The sequence below is a fragment of the Dryobates pubescens genome, chromosome 18 (assembly GCF_014839835.1).
Source record: "Dryobates pubescens isolate bDryPub1 chromosome 18, bDryPub1.pri, whole genome shotgun sequence".
NCBI lineage: Eukaryota > Metazoa > Chordata > Aves > Piciformes > Picidae > Dryobates > Dryobates pubescens.
In genome coordinates this window covers 9,380,841-9,403,493 of record NC_071629.1, presented here as the reverse complement: position 1 = coordinate 9,403,493, position 22,653 = coordinate 9,380,841, and the positions used below count along the sequence as shown (strand labels likewise).

The 22,653-nt window shown below is 41.5% G+C and overlaps 1 protein-coding gene across 1 annotated transcript; it reads left to right on the top strand.

The window, feature by feature from the left end:
- Positions 1–1,462: 1,462 nt before the first annotated feature.
- Positions 1,463–21,531, top strand: RADX (RPA1 related single stranded DNA binding protein, X-linked). The gene is made up of 15 exons (XM_054169798.1): positions 1,463–2,198; positions 3,333–3,475; positions 4,306–4,498; positions 6,280–6,388; positions 6,531–6,622; positions 6,717–6,839; positions 8,020–8,127; positions 8,754–8,921; positions 10,043–10,203; positions 10,697–10,905; positions 12,032–12,085; positions 15,219–15,289; positions 17,466–17,753; positions 18,876–19,058; positions 20,654–21,531. Exons 1-15 carry the CDS (start codon positions 1,463–1,465, stop codon positions 20,797–20,799), a joined length of 2,784 nt encoding a protein of 927 aa, XP_054025773.1. The 3' UTR covers positions 20,800–21,531.
- Positions 21,532–22,653: the final 1,122 nt, after the last annotated feature.

Here is a 22,653-nt window from a genome sequence, read left to right as displayed (position 1 = left end):
ACCACCAGGTCCCTTTCTGTTTGGCTGCTCCTCAGCCACTCCGACCCCAGCCTGTAGCACTGCATGGGGTTGTTGTGGCCAAAATGCAGCTCTGCCTAACTTGTAGCCCCACTTTCGTTTTCTGCTATCTGGCCCAGTGACAGCAGTGGAAACTGCTTCTCTTCTTCTTCCTGCCTCTTTCCTACTCTGTGATGCTTCATAGTCTAATGTTTCCTCTGATAGAAAAGCATATGTGTAAGAGCAAGTGCTAATGAAGTATTAAACACAATGTTCTTAGCCCCCAGAAGTTCCATTAATATCAGAAGTGATCATGGTATCATAAAGCATAGAATGATCTTGATAGTAAGCAGTGGGATGAGAAGCATGTCCAAAGAAGGGCAATGAAGTTAGTGAAGGATCTAGATAGAGCTCAAGTCTTATGAGGTCCAACTGACATAACTGAGGGTTAGTTTGGAGAGAGGTAGAGGGAAGACCTTCTTACTACAATGCCCTTAAAGGATGTTGTAGTGAGATGGGCGTTGGTCTCTTCTCCCGAGCAACAGACCAGGGAATGGTCTCAAGTCACAACAGGGAAGGCTTAGGTTGGACATTAGGAAACATTTATTCACCAAAAGGGTTGTGAAGCACCAAAACAGGCTGCTTGGGTCAGTGATTGAGTCATCATCCCCGGAGGTAATTAAAAGAATCATAGATGTGGCACTGAGGGACATGGATGGTTTAGTGGTGATGTGGCAGTGTGAACAATTAAACTTCATGAGCTGAAAGGCCTTTTCCAACCTAAGAGATTCTACTCAATAATAAAATTTTGAAGTAAGGTGAGGCTTAGGTGCCACTGGTATTCATTTCTCTTCACAGATGGAAACTCAACTGTTGCTGTTAGAAACAAGAGGCAGACCCAGGAGACTCTTTCAGTGGTAGAATGATGATGATTACTGACACACTGCAGTCACGAAATAAAAACGTTAAACACATTTTGAGGAGCTGTCACAAGACCTCTCCATTGCTACTTGGAACACTTTCATCTTGAGGCAGAAGCAATAACGAGGAAAATGCACCCACTTTAATTAAAATGGAATCAGGAACAGGTACAGCAAAAAGTCCCTAACGGGACACAAGGTATAAAGGGACTGTTTGTACTACAGGAAGCTAACAGGTCGGCCCAGCTGCCGCTCCACTGAACCGGGTACGCCCCACCACCGGGAGACGGCAGCGGCCGAGCACAGGAGCAATACAAACAGCACTTGCGAGACGTAGCCCCCAGGCTCGGTTCCGAACGCCCGAGCAACACCAGGGCCACCGGAGGAAGCAGAGCACAGCCAGCAGGGAACAGCACGCCTAGCGCCACGAACCGCCCGCTACTTCCCGGCCGCTAGCCAGCTGTCTATTGCCGGCTGCTCCTCCCTCCGCTTCCCGCCCAGCCGAGCCCGCTCTCCTCTCTCCGCGCTCTCGTTGGCAGCTTTGAATGGAAGGCGGCGAACGCGCGCGCGCCAGCCCCGCCCCCTGCGCGCCATGGCTGTGTCCCAGTTGGGCCCGTGATCGCTGGAGGCCCAGGCCGCTGTATCCCGCCGCCCTCCCCCGCCCCAGCAGCGGCCCCGGCCCCGGCTTTCACCCTCGGGGGAGGGGCCGCAAGGAAGCTGTCATGCAGGACCCTAATCTGGAACGCGACGTTAGCGCAGAGGAGAGGCGGGGGGCGGCGAAGCCGGAGAGCGGCGGCATCTCCCGGCTCCAAGAGCTCTTCGAAGAGGTGCGGGAATCCTCCCAGCTGAGCGTGGCCCCCGCGGAGCCGCCGCTGGTCACGGTAGTGGCGGTGGAGCGGTACCTAGCCGAGGCCTCGCCGCCCGCCGCCGCCCAGTACTGGTACGACGTGACACTGGCGGACGGCGTCTACCAGGAGCGCTGCTACCTGTCGCCGCACCTCAACGGCCTGGTGCAGCGCGCGCACCTGCGGGCCGGCGCGCGCCTGCGCCTCACGCGCTGTTCCTACCTGTACGATGAGAAGCGTCTGAACTACGGCTTCGTCTGCCTGGAGGGGCTGCAGCTGGCCGGGGATGCCGGGCCGCCCGCCGCCGGCCCGCTCCGCCACCGCCTGCCGCCCCTCCGCGGGGAGAAGAAGCACTACCTGCCGCTGTGGAACAACGAGGATCCCTACGGAGATGTGTGGGTGGCGGACAGGCCCCAGGAGCAGGTGGACGCCGACGGTAAGCGGAGAGGAGGTGGCTGTAGATGAAGGGGGGTGTAGGGGGAAAGTGGCCCAGAGAGCACGAGGGAGGTCTGCGCAGCTGAAGCTGTCTGGACATGTCCACAAAGATGAAAGTGTGTGGTTGTGACGTTGCTTGTGCAGCTGGGCCGAGCTCCCTGGTCAGAAGTGATCTGGTTCTTTTAGGTACCAATACGAATATGCTGTAGGTACCCACTTATTACAGAGCCATACAGTGTTTGGGGTTGGAAGGGACCTTTTAAAGTCAGCAAGTCCAACACCCTGCAATGAACAGGAACATCTTCAACTAGATCAGGTTACATAGACCCCTGTCTGGCCTTGAATGTTTCCACAGATGGGCATCTACCACCTCTCTGGGCAGCCTATGCCAGTGTTCACCACCCTCATCATGAAAAAAATTATCCTTTCATCTAGTCTAAATCTACCCTTTTTCAGTTTAAAACCTTCACTTCTTGCCCTGCTGTAACAGGTCTTGCTAAATGATTGTCCAAATTATGTTATAGGTCCCCTTTATGTATCCAAGGGCCACAATAAGATGTCCTGGAGCCTTCTCTTCTGCAGGCTGCACAACCCCAACTCTTTCACGTTCAGTTCACGTTACTTGAGAGAGCTTTGTAAACTTTATGAAATGTCTACAGAAAATATGTAGCTGCAATGCTTGCACCCAGTCTTCTGAGGTGTTGGAAGCATCCGTTCCAGCAGCAGTCTCCTGGCTAGTCTTCAGACTGTGTGCTCAAACCTAGGAGGTGCCACCCAAAAAAAGCATGTCCGTGAAGCCTTGTGAGGAGGGAGGTATGAAGAGGAGTTCTGCATGTGTTGATGCCTGTGTCTTTTGTAGTATCTCTTATGCTCATCTGACAGGATTTTTGTGTCACTTTAAATATGTCAGCTCTCTCAATTAAAACTCTGCTGTATGCAGCTAGGTCACAACAGCATTTCATGGTCAATTGTATCAGCAAATGAGCCTTGTTAAGTGTTAGAAACATTAAGAAAATGTGTGACGTTCTGGCTTGTGCACTTCACTCCTGAAAACTGAAATGTTCAATTTTAATGAGCCTCTTTGGTATTTCCCCCTCTTCCCCTCCCCCCCCCCCCCCCCCCCCTTTAACCTTAGTCTCCAGGGTGACTTCACTTGGTCAGCTGGAAATGATCTGGAGAAGCAGGCTTCACTTCCCTCCACTTCTTGTGAGAGTCCTGCACAAGTCTAGACTAAGGTACTACGGGAAACCAGAGAAAAAAATGGATATGCCTTATCAGGTAAAGCGGGATGGGTATGCAGGTTAACACTCAAACAAATAGCTGTAGGATATTTGGAAATCATTATTCCCAAGGAGTAGGCACATAAAGTTCAGATGTGTTGTAGCTGCTTTACCAAAATGCTGAGTCCTTTTGTAGTAGGAAATGGTGAATTTCATGATTGTATGTGCAGACTTCAGACGTGTTTAAGATGCTATAGTTCAGTTGAGCTGAAACCATTAAAAGAGTATTTTAAAACCTTTTCCACTGCTCAGTGATCTGCTTAATTAGAGATTCAAAGTTCACTCATCCTAAAAAAATAAAGGCAAACATCTTTGTCATGAGAAAAACTTTAGTGAAAAGTCTGCAATGTAGGTTGTTTTCTGCATTGTTAACTTTGTTTGTTTGCAAGACTTGTATCTTGGTTTTGCCAAGAATGTGTAGCATATGGTCCTTTCACATCTCAACTTCCAAAATATGGTTTTCCTTTGTGTGTATTTTAAACAGCATTTTAAAATACAGGTTTTTCCTTTATAAAAAGAAGAATCTTTTCAGTATTTTTTCATGTGTATGATATTCCACCAAGTTCTTCTTAAAACCATAGAATGAAGCTGTCATCACCTGCCATAACTGAGCACTGGAAATATAAGAATTTGGGCTAGGGTAGTAGTGGAAGAATTATTTTGTGGAAATTGGAGATTTCTTCAACTCTAATATTCAAGTTTTGGAACATATTCACTATCCATTTGTAATCATCAGAGCAACTACATAAGTGAAGTATCTGATGCATTATCCAAACTAAATACAAACCAGAATGATAATAATGTATTCTGTCTCTTTTTTCCCTTTAGGCTTACTTTGAAGTTGCTGATGGTTCAGGCATGATGTCAGTGGTTTTGTGGAATTCATTATGTCCTGAATGGTACAACAGTCTGAAGGTTGGCATGGTGCTCCTTCTTGAACAGTATGCTATCAAAACCAGTTACCCATATAAAACACAGCCAACCCCAGGGGATTCACAGATGAAGAGATTTACTACAATTGGTTAAGTATTGCAGAACCCTGTTTTGATTCAGTGAGATACAGCTGTAAAAAGCTTCATAGAAATAAAATAGTGATCCATTGCTGAGACTAATAGATAAGGTGTATATCCTTAAATATTAGCTTTGAAAGGTGTCTTAGCATCCAAGTTGTTAACTGTTCCCTGTTTATATTTAGATTGTATCAAGCTTACTGCCACAAGTACATAAAACCTGCATTTGAAAAATAAAAATCTAGCTCCTCCTTTCAAGCATTGAGGTCATAAAGACAGACCTCTGGTACTGAATTTGAATGTGCTTCTCCTGGTTAACAGTTTGGAATTCCATCAAACCCCAACTTGTCTGTGTTTTCATTACAGCCATTCACCTGTAGATGTTGTTAAATGTATCTAGAGGGTTAACAAGGCCACAAGGGAAAAGGGTTTTCTAAGTGTTCTTGCAAGGCACTATGCTTCTGGCATGTTACTAGATTTCTGAGGAGTTCTGCATTGCTTGCTTCTGTTTGTAGCTGCACCATTGCATGACATGCTAAGAGGTTCTGTTTCATAACCTAAAAACCTCTGGAACATAAATAGTTAGTACCAACACCTTGAATTCCACTGCTAGGCAACGTGTGCGTTGCACAGATCACTGAATTTACGTGGTACTGATGAAAACTGCTGTTTCAAATAGGATAAACTGACCTTAGCTCCTGGATCATCCCAGGGTGTAAGTCCAGACCTGAGTAGAGGACATTCTTCAAATCTCAGAAGGGAGAAACAGTTGATAAACAGTTTTGATGCATGGGAAAGTATTGTTTTCAGAATTTCTCTCTGGAGGGACTGTCTTAAAACAGTGTGCAAAACCATGAGAGTCCTCCAAATACATTTCTAGAAAGCAGCATCCAAAAGAAAATCCTTCAGTAGAGGCTCTGTTTTCCAGGGTAACATCTTCCTAATGTTGCCCTGCTAGGGTGAGGGGCCAGGTATAATTATCTAAGCAACTGTATACATTATTTGGACCTGTTTAATTACTTCAATTACTGTCTTGTAGAAACTGTCAGAATCTTTTTCATACCAGCAAGATTTGTCTTGGTAGAAGAAAGACAATAGAGTAGCAACTCTAGATGATGAAATCATTCCTCCTCTATTTTTTTTAATCTGGTTGTGTAATCCCTTGCTTCCCCTGATGTTCCACCATGTTTTTTACTCGGCATCTACACACTCTGCTTAATAAATTAAAGTTTTCAGGTGCTATATAACAGACATGAGAAGGCCTTTTGATTTTTTTTTTTCCCCCCATGGCTGTGGTGTTTATCATACTAATAACTTTCTGAACTGGTATCAGATATGGGCGTTCCCATCTGGTAGTTCTGTCTTCTGTTTTACTTCCTTGTCTGCAAGTCAGTATTAGATCTTGATGACATTTGAGAATGAAGCTAGTGTAGAAAGTACTTCATACCTAATTACTATTGTTGTATTATGTGTTGGTGGGTTTAAAACTATCTGGCTGGATCAGGTTAATCAGCTCAAGTAGGGAATTGGAAAGCTTAACTTTGCTCAGACTGTAAACTTGCCTTGTTGAATGCTGTACCTGAATTCCTTACTTTATTTTGATGAAAGCATGAAGTCAGAGGAACTGATTCATAATTTCACAGGCAGTGAGCCAAAACCAGAACACTTGATTTGAGAAACTTTACCCTGGTTTGGTTTGTGTGGCTTTTTTTTAAAAGGTTTTTCTTTAGTTTGTATCCTTGCCTTAAATATTATTTGGTTGTGCTTTTTTTTTTTGTTTCTTATTTGGCAGAAATCAGCCTCAACGTTCGAGACCCTCCTACTAAAATAAGTATTATTCCAGAAGAAATGGTTAAACCAGAGTGGGGATTACCTGAAGTTAAATATCGTTTTATCACAAGGTAAAATAGAAGTTTGTTGGTTAGAGCTTCAATTTCACTACCTGACATTGAATGTGAATTGGAAATGCTTTTTAAGAAGTTGCTGAGAAAGCTTTCTGCTGTGTCATGAACAAGTACTCACATTTTTCTGTTTTGGTTTTAGGTCAGAGCTGGATGACTTGCCAAACAATCATTCCTGTGATGTTATTGGTCTGGTGACGTTTGTGGGAAGGGCAGAGAGAGCAAGAAAGAGAGGTTTTTCTATAAATATGCCTTTCAGAATTTATCAAACAGTTTTAAACTTCCTGAATAAGTGCTGATGCAGTGCTCTCAATATTTGTTCATGCAGAGCATGGTGAAGACTTCTGGCTCTATCGCTGGGCACATGCCATCGATGGGACCTCAAACCAACCGTTCATACTGGAGTTATTTGCAACTTCTCAACCAGATGTATTTGAGCGTATTCACCCAAGTATTCATCTCTCTATAATATTTACTAATAATTATTTATAGGGTTTTTCTAGTTGGCCTTTAATGTCAGGTGATGAATGTGCTTGCCACTGAGTAATAACTTGCCCTGGTTTGTCTCCTCAATCAGAGCATAGCTGATCAGAAATGAAAATTTAAACATCTTTACAATTTAAAAGAGATCAGTTGAAGTATTTGGAAGCCTTGTCCTATAGCAATCTGCCACTGAGACTAAACAAATAGATGAGCAGCTGGCCCTGGGGCTCATCCCAACTCATTAATTTCAAACAGAAACTTAAGCGAAGCACCTGAGGCAACATTTCTTGCGTCAGAGGGAAATAAGGCAGCTGGTGAAATCTGTTACTCCTTTAGTCCTGTAAATAAACATTTTTTTTAATAGACAGGAATAATTTAAGAGTATTGGAGGAAGGGAGAGGTGGAAGTAGAAGACCCTTATTTCTTTGAATAAATATTTCTTGGCCAAATAGCAGTTTTTGCCCAGCTATGTTAGTTATTGTGTGTGAGCTAAGAGTGATACAATTTCAAACTGGGGACTCCTTTATTAAGGATTTGAAAGAGAGTTTAAATTTTTTCTTATGTTCTTTCTCTCCTCTCCTCCAAACACTCATCCTTCCGTTAATAGTGGTTGGTGTCATGTACATTTTTTTGTATCATGTGATGCAGGACCAGCTGCACAGCTGCAAGACCATAACTGCATTTATCTTAAGTGTTCTGGGCAAATGGCAAAGACTGACATCCCAGTAATTAACTGAAATATTAACAAGAGAGTTAATTTTACTCTGTTTCAAAGCATTGCAGTGGCATACCATGATTTCTTGTGCTTTCCATGAGTTTATGCTTTTTATCCTTAAGAAGCACAGCCATGTAATATCCATATTTTTACTATTTGTTTCGTTGCTACCCTCCCTGATGAAGAATCTCATCTTTTAGCCCTAATATGTAAGCTGAAATGTCTTTGCACAGTTGTGAAATGGAAAATTGAATTACAGCTACACACTGTAACTTAAAGCAGGGGGTCGGTCAGTACTTGAAGCATTTGTAGGGGAAAGAACTAAGATGTCTTGTTTAGAGTGCTTAATAACATTAATCTGTCAGTCTTGACATTCTGAAAGCAACAAAACATCAGGGAAAAAAAACCTGAAGGTTTGTTTTTTTTTCTCCAGTGACATATTTGGTGTGTACCCAGATGAGAGTGGTACGGGACCACACTGAGAATCCTGCCAGCAGAACTTACCTTACAACTTCCAATGAAAGTCAAATTTTCATTTCAGGTAACTGAAATTTGGTTTCATTTTATTTTGTTCTCATCTCTTTGGGAAGGGTCCACAGTATTAGCTTCTCTGTCAGACATAACTTTGATTTAATAGTGAAATGCCATCACAGAAAGATAAAATGCATTCTCGTGAGGCATTAATGGATGTACCCTATGAAAAGTACCTAAGTTTTACTAGGTTAAGTCATATGTTTACTAATTCTTTGTGACCATTTTAATCCTTTGATAATGCAACAATGCAGTTTACCACTTCCTTAAAAACATGAAAAGTCACTTGCACAGCTTTTCTGACTTAAATTTCCATATTACAAACAAATAACAATGGTATAATCATCCTAAATTAATGTTACCTAAACAACTTCTTCACTAAATGTTTAAGAGCTATTATATTTCCTCTTTCTCAGTGTGAGGGCCTTATGCAGACTATCGTGTTTGTGAAGGAATGTGCTGCACCACTCTGAGGGAGTATTCCTTCCAGATGGTCACCTATCAGTACTCCTGTCTGCAATTAGAGGGCTTTTTCTGGTCCTGTGATACTGTACACTAGATACCATCAGTCAGCATGTCACAGGCAGGACAGTAACTTCCTTTAGTTTTGATGCCTGCTTATTTTTGGTTTCAAAGGGTGGCACAAGGGCCAGCCATACACCAAGGATGCCAAAGTGAAAAGCTTTATTCGGTGGACTAAAACACAAATTGAAGCTGATCAAATGAAGAAAGCTGTCATTGGTGGCTATTATCCTTTTCCACGACCTCCAAATAACTTTTCAAAGTACTGCAAAAACAACAAAGGTATCATGCTGTCAAATATCTTGGTTTGTACCTTCAAATGTCATGGTTTGTAGCCTTTTCTTTAGCTCAGTCTCACCCCATGCGTTTGTTAGAAAGCAACACAGTTGTTACTGGTGATGACTCAATTTTGTAATGTCATTTAAGAAAAATTTCCTTTTATGACTAAATGTATCATAAGCTAAATCCTCATCATACAGAAACTATCATGGCACCATCAGCTGTGGGAGAACTGCAGCAGCTTGCATGAGCTACAGCGCTGCAAAGAAGTTTTACTCCAGTCAAACAGGAATTAGCGGAATTCTTCACTGTAACTGTTATAGTGAAGAATCCAGTGAATTAGCAATCTCACCTGAAACAGAAATGGTGACAGAAAGCTAAAAAAAGGTTTGTTTAAATATTTTTTTTTTTTTAATGTGGAAAAAAAAAATATAACATTTTGCCAAAGTAGATTTTTTTTCAAAATCAATTTAATATTTAGAATCATAGAATCAGTCAGGGTTGGAAGGAACCACGAGGATCATCTAGTTCCAACCCCCCTGCCATGGGCAGGGACACCCCACACTAGATCAGGTTGGCCAGAGCCTCATCCAGCCTGGTCTTAAACACCTCCAGGGATGGGGCCTCATCCACCTCCCTGGACAACCCATTCCAGGGCTTCACCACTCTCACGGTGAAGAACTTCCTCCTCATGTCCAGTCTGAATCTCCCCACCTCCAGCTTCATTCCATTCCCCCTTGTCCTATCAGTACCTGATATCCTAAGAAGTCCCTCCCCAGCCTTCTTGTAGGCCCCCTTCAGATACTGGAAGGCCACAATAAGGTCACTTCAGAGCCTTCTTTTCTCCAGACTGAACAGCCCCAGCTCTTTCAGTCTGTGCTCACAGGAGAGGTGCTGCAGCCCTCTGATCATCCTCATGGCCCTTCTCTGGACACGTTCCAGCACGTCCATATCCCTCTTGTAATAGGGGCTCCAGAACTGGATGCAGTACTCCAGGTGAGGTCTCACCAGGAGTACTGCGTCCAGTAATTTAGTAATGTTCCCTGTTGAGTGTTGTGTTCAGACATTTGGATACTATGCTTCTTTTAAAAGTTTTTATGGAAATTTCTTTCTTTTTTTTGCAGTTGAATTGGTTTTGAAAGCTATAGGTGACACTGGGAAAGAGATTGAAGACCTGCACTACAGAGAGCACAAGCGCATTGCTGTTCAGGGAATAATTAGTGCCATAAGATACATCAGCTGTAGCCATGCAGCTGAAAAAGCCACAGGAGGGAAAGTGGATGAGGTACAGTGTTTGAGTATTAGTGCTCTAGCACTTAGGCAACTATGGTTGTAATTAGAATGGAGAATTTTTGCCTTTGAGTTCAGAAACTAGTTATGTTAACTATTGGTTGACTTAATTTGCTATTTTGAGTGCAAGATTTCTGGAATTCATAACCTTTTGAAAAACAAGATTCAGTGCTTTTCTGAAAGTGGTAATGGCAGTCCTCCCTAAAACTACCTGCTTAAAAGGTACTAGTTCAGCTGACTGGGTAACCTAGTATAAATTAGAATGGGGGAGAGGCAACCACTGTAACATGCTCACTGTCACTTTCTAGATGGAAATTATCTTATTAATGTGATTGGAAGATAATTTCTGCTAGATACAATGTGCCTTTCAGAAGGTAGGGCAAGTGGCTGTGTTCCTTTAAAAGTTACTTGAAAATGTGTAGGCTTTTGAGTTGGAAGCAATAGCTTTAAATGCTTTGAAATTCTTTGACAATTAACTGTTGTTGCAGAAAGATGCTTCTCAGTCTCTTGAAAGTGCTGCTGCAGCCGAAGAAGAGAGTTTTCACAAGGGGAAAAACACCAACCTTCAAAATAAAGAAGCTGAGTCTTCTCAGGAGCCACAGTGCTCTCCTGGGAAGAAGCAGCACCGAGCTCTACGGCCAAAAAAGAGTCCCGTCAAGAGAAAGACACCACGCAGGTCAAATAAAGATGCAGAACAGTAAGCTCTCTTCATAGGCATGTAGTGGATCTTCTAAAAAGTGTTCACAGATATTATTTCAGAGCCCAGGCCATAGAAAATATGTAGGAAAGCTTTAAAAGCAGAGATAGTTTAACCTTTAGAAGGCAGTCAGGTGCTTTTCCTAGCATCAGGTGATGACAAGTTTACTCTTCAGGCTAACAAAAGATTGTTTAAAGCAGGTGCCTGGCTTGCACTGCTCTCTTCTGATTAATGTTTATGCTACTTTGTTGTTAATCTCACAGATTTGAAATAAAAGTAGTTAATACTTCTATACAGTTTAGTGGCATAGCACATGGGAACAAGCAACAGCATAGTGTTAAAAAGATTGCTTTACTGAAGAATTCTGGATCTGGTATACTTGCCCCTTAATTTCAGACATGCTTCATTTTTTTTTCCCCTCATTTTCTTTTCTTTCTGGTTAATTGAAAGTACTGCATGTAGCTGTAACTTCCTGTCAGAAAGGCAAGTAGCTAGCGGGCATGTGCTAGCCTAAAGGCTTGAAACAACCTGTAGTAGTATGGCTCTGCTTGTGCTGGGGCCTCATGAAATTGCATTACATTTAGTCAGGCATAGACCAAGAACATCACTACGATATAAGGAAATGGAATAGACAAAGTAATTTGTCTGATACAATTCTGTTAGATTCAAGAGTAAAATATCTGCTTGTGGAAGGTTGCAGTTTGTTGCAGCATTTGTGCAAAATGTAATGCATCCATACTTAGACTTACAAAGCTGGTGTATACATTGACACAAATGTAGTGGACTTCATGTGCTCTGTGATATGGTATGTCTGTCTTTCTTCTCAACTTTTTACATCCAGAAGTGATAATGTGGGAAGAGGGTGGGTAAGTAGAATATTTTGAGGGGAAAATGAGGTGGAATCTAACTGGGATTGGATAAAAACCTAAGACTAAGAAAACTCTGGTGAGTAGAAATGCTGTTGTGGCAATGTTACAGCAAACTTGTTAGTGGAGTTCTTGTAAAATGGGTGCATTTTAGTGTCTTAGGTTAGTTCTGTCTGAAAAGAAAACCATGCATGTTCTTGGCTTTGTGTATTTCTACTTCAATAAATACTGTAAACTAATGGTGAATTTCCTACTTTAAGGGGAAGCAAATCATCTTACCCCTATTTCACACGGGCTGCAAGAAGAAAAATTGGGTAAGTCACATGAAGTTTAATTATATTAAATAGTTGCAACGATGAAAGAAAGATATTTGAAGTGAAACTTCACAGCTCACAAGTCTTTATGGAAGTGAAATGAAAGAACAGATCAGGGCAGAGTTTAATATTTTCTGTTCATTTCCTCAGCAACAATTCTAGTGCACACACATTGGATTATTTTACTCTAAAACATAATTTTGAGTGTGTTATTAAAATCGTTTGTTAATGCTGCTAGTGCTACTTAGTTAACAGGGGTCTGTCCTGGTAAGCAGAGTAGTGTAGTCTCAGTTTCAGAGAGATTATACAGTTTAAGTAGGAAAGTTAAAGGTAGGAGGATGGGGTGCTTAATTAGCAATCAGAGTGAACAATGTAATAGCATTAATGGATCTGCTAGGGGTGGTTGAGCTATATGTTGTCCTTGATGCTGCAGGGTTATAAATATAGTTATCCCTGAGAAGCTACTTTGCTCCTTCAACACTCAGTTTTTGTTGAACTCACTTTGGATCCAAAGAAGTATTAGGAATTTCCTGACAAGTCTGGAACCTATTGAAATAACTGCAAATGGAAAATTGTGAAGAGAACTGAGTGAGTGTTGGTATTTGCTAGTCCAGGGTTAAAAGCTACTTTTCTTTGTACATTTTGTTTAAGGGCCATAAATTCTTGTCCTTTGTTCCAAGCACAGTGCAGGTAACTTGGATGTTTGAACACTTCGATGTCAGTAATTTTGAATGATTGGGGGTTTGGCAAGGGTGATTTGGGCCTGTGTCATGAGTACTTATACCCCTCTGTTGCCACCTTAGTTTGCTTTTGTCCCTTCTTTCCTTCTCCCGAAACAAGGGAGCTAGGGACATAAAGCAGCAACAGGGTTGATTGAGCTGATGACAAGTTGTTAACCATTCAGCCAGGAGTACTGCTCTAGAAGTGTGCCTGTTGGAAGCTAATTTGCAAAAGCTTTCTGTGGGATAAAAGAGGCTCCTTCAAGTTCCTGTGACTTGTTTCCTCTGATCCTCTTGGTAGGTGCTGCATTTTCTAGGGGAAATGGTTGCCTGGCTCTGTAGCCTGTTCATTAGAAGTGTGACACCTGGCTTTAAGGTCACATCTCTGCAGATGGGGCAGGATTTTGCAGACTTGTGGCACAAATCCATAGGAAGGTCTGGAGTTTTCTTTGGCTCGTTGAGAAATGTCCCATTTTTTCTAGAGGGTGGATGGTGGGAAGAATATTTTTTTCTCCTCATTTCTCGAAAGTAAAGCAAAAAGGGTTGTTTATTCTGTTCTCTGCTTCTCTCAATCTCCTACTCTCCTCGCTACCTGTATGTCTGCTCTATGCCATTAATGCTAAAACCCGAACTAAAGGAGGAGAAAGTCTGTGTTGGATTATGGAAAGCTGTTCACTCTATATAATTAAAAGGTAACTTGTGTATTTCTGTAATTAGCTGTGCAGTTGTACTGAGTTCTTCAAATTGCAAACAAACTAGAAAGGTATCCTGACATACCTTAAAATTGCTTTGTTTTCTCTTCTGCTGCTTAGAAGGAGCAGAATGTCAGCTCTTGCTGAAGTGCATTGATAAAATACCAGCAGTAGAGATGTATTTGGAAGTACTTATTTTGCATCAAATATTTGGTGCAGCTTTTCTGCACGTGATTGCATTTATAAAGTTGTTTTGGTTTTAATCAGTAGAGGTTTATTTTAGTCTTTTTCTTGACAGACTCTGTACTTAGATTTAAGGCTAGTCTGGTTGGGGCTCTGAGCAGCCTGGTCTAGTGTGAGGTGTCCCTGCCCGTGGCAGTGGGGTTGAACTAGATGATCTTTTGAGGTCCCTTCCAACTCTGACAGTTCTGTGATTTCTGCATAAACTTTGATCTGTCATCTTGCCCCTTTCTGAAGCTGCCCTGGAGCTCAACATTTGAAAAGTACTTTGTACTAGAGAGTCACATAGAAGCACCTACCAGTTGTCATTTACCAACACTTTCCACACAGCTCTGCTCAGACACTCGGGTGTGCGATGGGAGGTGTGTAGGGTCATGGCGTTTGAAAGTTCTCTGCGTGGCAGCTCTTTGTATTTACAGAGTTAGGTGGGTAAAACCTCAATTGCTGCACAGTTTGTGCTGCTGAAGTGAGTATTCTTTTGTGCCTAGAGTTGGAGATTGTGACAGCTGTTCAAGATATATCCTTAAGGGCTATGAAATGGGGAAAAATTAAACTCTCTAAATCCTTATGAGTGATACACAGAATGTCCTTCTAAACAGCCTTTTTCTCACTGGCTGTATATTGTGTATTTGCAGTTGAAATCTTTTATTGGCAACTGCTTTACTAGTCTGGAATTGTAATGATACCTTTACAAAGTCTTGCCTATGTCTTAGTTGTTTGTGATGTAAGGTAATCAAGATAGTCTTTTCCTGAAATTTATTCAGACACAACAGTGAGTTTATAATAAGAGTGGAGCAAAGAACAGAATAAATGGGCCATAGAGCTTAATTTACCATGCTGTGGCTTCAGAGTACCTGTTGCATTTTTCTTCTGCACAATATAGAGAATAGTTGCTTACCATTAATGCAGAATTTTGTTGCTAAAAAATAATAGTGTGACAAATACCTATCTTGCTTGACTGCAGTGATTGTTACAAGAGGGTAGCATGTGCAAAGGAAAGCGTCCATTTGGAATTTCTCTGTCATTTGGGATTCTGGCGTGGTGATGTGGCTCCGTTGATGCTTTGATTTTGGCCGCCGAAGGGTGCAGATAGGGAAGTGCAGCAGCATGCTGTGCAGCTGGTCTTCAGAATGGCATTTCAAACCTCTTGGCCATCTGCAGGGTTCAGCTTTTAGTGTCATACATGCTACTTCCAGTAGGTGCCCAGTAGATGGCAACAAACGCTAGTTTTGGAGTGTAAAATACTTTCCTGTCTCCTTAGTAAAGAAATGGATTCATCCTGTCTTGAAACTCTTGAAGACTCATTTAGTGAGTGTAGTAGCTTATTACAGGTTGTCCACTATGAAATCAGGTATTAGTGCTCACACATTTGAGCTTGTGTCATTTGTCACTAGAAATCTGTCAAGGTTTGAACTTTTGCTGCATAACATTTCAGTTTAAATAGTTTTAAAATATATGTGTTCTCTAACTTTCTTTTTATAGCTTGGATGAATTTCAACAGGAAGATTTTGTGCAAGATAAAAGCAAACAGGCTGTATCAGGCAGCTTCACAGGTACGTTCCAGTTAGTTGTTACATTAACCTTGGGAGGTTTAAGCCTGCTTTTTCTCTGCAGGTCCAAAACAGGCAGCAAAGATAACCCTTGTTTGTCCAGACAGCTCTTTTGTACACCTGTCTGCATCAACCTCAAGGGAGCCACTACAGCAGTGTAGTGCTGGGTTGAGGGTTGGACTGGATGATCTTTGAGGTCTCATCCAACCAGGTGTTTTCTGTGATTCTGTATTGCTAATGTCATTCTATTCAGTCATGTCCCTGATGTGTTCTAGAGGATGGTGGAAGGACACTGTCAGGCTGTTTTCCAGTATGGAGAATAAATTCACAGTGATTTTTTTTTTTTATACAAGTTTTAAGTTAATTTTGTACCTCAGAAGCACTTAGTAGTATAAGACCTCAAGTTTTCTGTTGGCAGATTCCTTGCCTTTGTGATCTGCACGTGATAAAATTCTCTCTCTCTCTCCACGAAGGTAGCCCCAAAGCTATGTACCTAATGACAAAGACAAATACAAGGTGTGGGGAGGAAGTGGATGAAACATACAAGCCATTAATAATACTTAGTTTAGGTATTTTCATAAGTTAGTGAAATATCTCAGGTGGCAAGTAGGAGTGAAATACTGCAGCCTGTGCTTTAGGGTAACAGGAAATGTAACTGTAAAGCAGAACTGCACTGGCTCAGTTTACTAACAAAAGTGTAGCAAGAAAAACTTTAGAGTAGTGTAGGCTGATGATCAAATTAACTTCCATTTCTTTACAGGGAAGAAACATCTGCTGTATCCTGCAATTCTGCAGTACTTTGTTGGGATTGTTTTAAAGTCCTTCTGCTAACTGAATGCAAAATAGAGTTCCTATCAGTTGTTTTTGTAAGAAGTCATGTGTTTGCCATAGCCATTTTCATACAAACTTTACTGCTGAGATGCTCTCTGTAGCTAGAGCAGTTGAAACATTTGCTTTGTTTTTCTGCTAAAGTGCAGTCAAATTGTTAGAGATTTCAGCATCTCACTGTTCAAGCAACCAGTGGTGGCTGATTCTACTGCACTGTCCTAATTACACATCTGTGTAGGCTAAGTTAATGATGAGTGTAAAAGTAGGACACACAAGTTACAGCAACAATGCTGTATTCAGGGAGAAAAATCAACTCATGACTCAAATTTTAGCAAGAGAAAGGGGTTTTTTATCTCACTTCTTGCATTTTGACATTTTTATGTACTTTATTTGCCTTATTAAATCTTCATCCTTGTAGAGAGTACTGTAATTCTCAAGTAAAATGGTGAGGAAAACATGCTGCTTTGTGTAGCAGCTTTCATATCCCCCTTTACATTAAATGAAGAACTCCACTATTTTTAGGAAAATCTTGCTTTATGCAATCCAGAGCACACTTTCAATTCCAGCATTAATGTCAGTTTTTAAATTCACTGTCCTTTGTTGTCTAATTGAATGCAGCAAGACTCTTTCTTTCCTTGCTGAATGTTCTTCCATTTGTCGTATCAATTTTGTGTATGTTCTGGGTTCTTCATTTTGGAACATCCTGATACTCCATCATAGCAATTATGACACTAAAAAAAGAAGCAAAGCAAAGCATATGCTGGTAGAGATATGTTGGGGTGGATAAGGCTACTTGATGAGGAGATGCAAGGCTACACTGGGGATGTTTTGAAATGAGATTTCTGCTAGGCAGAAGGTGGGATTTAGCACTTGCCTTCAGAATTGGAAGGGATGGTTGTATAAGCTTTTACCATTAACAGTCCTCAAGTGATGTAGTAGGAAAGAAGAATGGAGCTATCATCAACTGTATAGCAGGAAATTTTAATGTGGCATAGCCTTCAATGTAAGCACAGAAATACTGTGCAAGGGATCCAAAAAGTTTACCTCCACTTGTACCCATTTTAAACTTGTTCTTCTGGTTTCTGGCTGTGAATTGAACCAAAAGCAAGCCACGATGAAGGTCTGCAATGGGTGAAATACATCTTTTTATGACATGTCTATCCTCAAAGCTTACCAGTTTATGCATGTTCCAACCCTACTTGAATTCTGTTGTACGTTTTGAACATTCTGCCACATCTTCATAATCAAAATGTTAGCTATTTCTATAATGTAAACTATTTCTCATCTACCAGAGAAGGGATAAGATTCAAGGGGCATAAAAGCAACTAAATATTTTCTGTGTTTCTAATAGACCAAGAAGGAATGACTGATACACCTGAAGCTGAAGAGACTGGAAGAACTTGTGATTCGTGGCAAAGTGACCTGTGGACACAAGTGAAAGACAAGTTAATGAAGTATTTGCATCACAGCAAAATCTTCCCAGAAAGCGTCCCACGTAAATTCGATTACAAGCACAAGGACTTGCTTGTGCAGCAGTACAACCTTCATGCAGCAGTGCACCAGCCAAAAGAAACAGAGAAAAATATTAATGAGTTTAGAAGTGCTGGTGGCCTTGGGTATTATGAAGTGACAGTTCTGGGTAAGTATTTGGTAGCTTGGCCTGATCTAAGTGTGATGTGTCCCTGTCCATGGCAGGGGATTGAAACTAGATGACCCTTGAGGTCCCTTCCAACCCTGACAATTCTGTGATTTCATAGAACTGCAGTTTTGTGTATAGGTTTATCTGTATCATTTGAAGAATGTGTAGAGTCCTTAAGATACTGACTGTTACAGTTAAAGGTAGGTCCTGTTCATTAATTCAACCAGTCTGATATCACCAGTGAAATTAATCAATGGCTCTTGATTGTCAGCTGGCTTTGCTGCTGGACTCGCATTCCTCAGAAATAAGTTAGTGTCCTTCAGGGGAACAGGACAACTGTAAATTCTTCTTTTGAGCTTTATTCTCATTGAGTAGTTTTTTTTAATGCTGTTCCTCCTAAAGTGCCTTCCTGCTATGCTAGGAAATTAAGGACTGTGTTTTAGCCATACTCACGAAGGGCTCCCTGCTGCTTCTGGTTAGCACAAAACATCAGTTGATTGATCTTTATTTCTTAAAATATATACATCAACTTACACACCTGTTAGTCTTACTGTGGAGTATTAATCTGTTGGATTTTGTTTTCCCATTAAAAGGAGAAGAAAATTGCCTAGCTTAATGATGCTAATGTTAAGTTCCCATCATTTAAAAGCTTCCATTTTGTGCTGAGGGAGATTTGCAGAGAGATGATGTTTGAATGTCAGTCATTAGAACTCTGGGATTTACAACATAATATTTAAGACAAAAGTAGCACAGATACTGCCCCACAGACTGCATATGTACACAGGCTGTAACATTAATTTTTCTTCCCTTGTAGCAGCAATGAAGTTAAGGAGTGGGAAATGGCTTCCAATGTTGGTTTAGAATTAGTGAGCTAATGGCATTGCTAGCCTTAAATCGTCATATGCTGTAACAGCATATCAATTTGAATGTGCTCATGTATAAATATACACATGTGTACATAGAAGTGTCTTTTTAGTCATTAGTTATTAATTAGTGGACAAAGAACAATGAAATTAGAGTCAGTGTTCAGCCTGCAATAGATTGTGTTTTAAAAAGAAGAAATGGTTCATGACATTGCTAATGGGATGAAGGTGAAGTTTTCTGCTATTTATTTTTCCAAAGGTATAAACCATGATGTTGCAATAGATGTTGCATTCCTTCCACTCTTCTGTCCTGAAGATCCTCACTTATTTCAGCTAGATGACACCGAAAATGATACATTGCTCTCTTGTATGAGTCACGTCTCTGCATGTCAGCAGAAGGCCACTAACAATGGAAAGCTTTGTGGTGTGTTTCCACTTGCAGGTGAGACTGGCTTTCACTCGTCATTTCTTGTTCCATCGTTCAGGGCAAGAGGTAGTCTTCTGTAGAAATCTCTGATGTAGGTTTGACATTGTGAAAGGTACATGAACTCTCTGTGGCCATCGTTAGTAAATGTAATACTGAACCTTGAAGGCATTTCTTTTAGTACAGCTGTTCTCATACTCTGAGGATAGTATTTTAATATCCAAACCAGGAACTCCTAAGCGACCTAGGCAATATTTAGAGGTTGATGCAGAATCAGACTGATATAGAACTCGGAATGTGTGGCTTGATCTGCTGAGAAGCAGAGTGAAGTAACTGTCAATCGGTCAGTCCCTTTCACTGGTGTCACTCTGAAGAGCTGCTGTAATGCAACCTGCAGTGCCTATAAACTGCAGTGTTTGCCTGATACTGAATTATTTTCCTTCAGATTATGCTTCTATTTACTAGCACCTCACAAGAAATGTGGTGAACACTAGTAATGTGTATCCTCCTGCGAAGTGCAATATATGTAAGCATTGAGTTTTCCTGCATGTTTAGACACACCTGACTTTGTTGAAATCCATCTTTGCTTTTCCTTGAATACTACTATGAAATCTGAGAATCACTCACGAGCAGAGTCCGAGGGCATGAGATGTAACACATCCAAGTGCCAGGTTCTGCACATTGGCCACAACAACCCCATGCAGAGCTACAGGCTGGGATCAGAGTGGCTGGAGAGCGGCCAGGCAGAAAGGGACCTGGGGATACTGGTGGATAGTAGGCTGAACATGAGTCCACAGTGTGCCCAGGCAGCCAAGAGGGCCAATGGCATCCTGGCCTGTATCAGGAAAGTGTGGCCAGCAGGAGCAGGGAGGTCATTCTCCCCCTGTACACTGCACTGGTTAGGCCATACCTTGAGTACTGTGGCCAGTTCTGGGCCCCTCAGTTTAGGAAAGATGTTGAGATGCTGGAACGTGTCCATAGAAGGGCAACAAAGCTGGGGAGGGGTTTGGAGCACAAGCCCTGTGAGGAGAAGCTGAAGGAGCTGGGGTTGCTTAGCCTGGAGAAGAGGAGTCTCAGGGGAGACCTTATTGCTCTCTACAACTACCTGAAGCCCGGTGGCTACAGGCAACCAGCACCAGAACAAGAGGACACAGTCTCAAGCTGCACCAGGGGAGGTTTAGGCTGGATGTTAGGAAGAAGCTCTTTAGAGAAAGAGTGATTGGCCATTGGAATGGGCTGCCCAGGGAGGTAGTGGAGTCACCATCACTGGTGGAGGTGTTTAGGAAGAGACTGGATGGGGTGCTTGGTGCCATGGTTTAGTTGATTAGATAGTGTTGGATGATAGGTTGGACTCAATGATCTCAAAGGTCTTTTCCACCCTGGTTAATTCTATTCTAATATGTATTTCAGCTTTTCTGTCTCTGTGTTCTGATACTGTCACTTCTTGGGATTGAATTTACTAGTAAAATTCTACCAAAATGGAATCAAATAAATCCCAGTAGGCTTTTAAGGCTTTTCACTGAAAGCAGGTTGATCTGCATGGAAAACAGGGGCAATTCAGTATACCTTTTTTTTCCTGCACTTCTATTGAAATACCTTTTCTTCACTTCTAGATGAAATTGTAAAAGCAGCGATGGATCTAGATGGCAAACATGTTGTCTGCATCCTGGATGTCTGCCACTTGGGTGAAGATAAGGTAGAAGTCTTTCTGAGCAAAATCTACAAGACAGTGGAACCTGATGTGATGGATCCAGTGTAATTCAATAACTTATTTTCCAAATTTATGTTGTTCAAAAGGAGGGACATAAAATTCCTGTAACTTGAATATACCCTCTACACATTGCACTTTCTAGGACTATCAGGCACAAACAGGAGATTAAGGTTCTTAGAGCAATTGTGATGGTCATCCACATAACTGAGAAGGATGATTGTTGTCTTTATGTTTTTTTACAGTCTTGACACAGATTCCACAGTGTTTTGGTCACTTATGTTCAAGAAGGGTGAATAGGGAGTACAGGCACCTTTTCTTCTGACAGGGTACCAAGGAGTGGAGCGTGATTGTCGCCTCTCTGCCTGTGCACATATATACACAGGGAACACGGATATCTGAGAAAGGGCTGAGAAGAGAGGCAGGTTTTCCCAATGCTGAAGGCAATGTCTGCAGAAGAATTAACTGTCTGGGATACAGATTTAGGCTAGAAATCAGATACTGTTTATCTAGTGATCTTTTTGTGAGAGGTACTAGGGACAGCCTAACTGCTCTTTGCTCTTGAAGCTTACTGTGTTAAGTGAGAGGCATTAAATGCCGTAGTGCCTTTAGTATTGGTGACTGGACTCGGTGATCCAAGAAGGCACAGCAACTGCTGTGTTTTTTTATATGTCTGCTTTTGTATATACAGTGTTGGGTAGTGAGTGTAGTACCCAAAGTTTTTGAAAGTATTTTATTTATTGATTTAAAAAAACATTAAAAAGATAAATAAAAAAAAAAACCAAAACACCACCTTTGAACCTTGTTGGTGGAACTGGCTTCTAGCTTTGCAAGACAAAAACTTATCTTTAAGGAGTGCTTAGCATAGCAGGATACACAGTTTGTGTATCATCACTGAATGTTTTCCTATTGATCATCCCTGTGCCCATTACTATTATTTTTTTTGTAATAGCTGTATGCTGAGTACATGAAGGAGCTCAGCAGCTGCTGCTTCCACAAGAGCAAGAGAGACTAGGATTCTGTCAACTTTTTATCTTTCTGCTAAGTAGCACCTGGCTCCTGCTGAGTTCAGAACCAGTCCCACTTTTTCTTCCCATGTCAAACAGTCTCAACAACTGGATCCTTAGGAAATTATTCTCAAGCAGAAGCTAAAACACACTGCAGTTTGACAGCCTGTCTATGTGAAATGCTGGGCTCCGTTCAGCTCTTTGAGAAGAGATAATTGCGTTGTGGCAGTTTGCCAATTAAATTGTACCGTTCTTTTCCAAAGCCTACAGAGTTGATTTATAGGAACAAGTTTATTCTTTTGTGGTAAACTTCTCGGCATATTTTAGCAGGCTGTTGGTAATTGGGAAGTCTCTCTTTCAACTAGTAGCTCTTTCCATCTGCCCTGGGGACAGAGGGCTTTGTCTTCAGGTACTTAAATTCTGTGCCTAACTTCAGTTAATGGTAATTGAAGGAGGAAAGTCGCTGCTCTTCTTATAGTGCAAGTTCATAGGCAACTTCAGATAAAAAGTCAAAGCCTTAACATCCTAAAGAAACTGGTTAAATTGCTCTGTCTCTCTAGTGTGGGTTACACTTGAAAAATGTATTAATGAGAAAAGTTTAGTGAAATAGCACAAGGACTAAGACTTAATGAAATGTGACTGTGTTGTATGTTTATATGTTGTATGGATCACATAGTATTAATTCTAGAGCAATGTTCATGACCTTATGCCTTTCAGAGTACATTGTAGCCTCTCACAGAAGGCAAAATGAAAGCACACCAGCTGGAGGGGAGAGCACAGTGTTGCTCTGTACAATTTCATTGCTTCTGGGCATGTGAAGATTAGAAGCCATTGCTCTAGAATGAGAGAGATTAGCACCAGCACTTCGCGGACCAAACTGAGCCCTGCTGACTGTGTC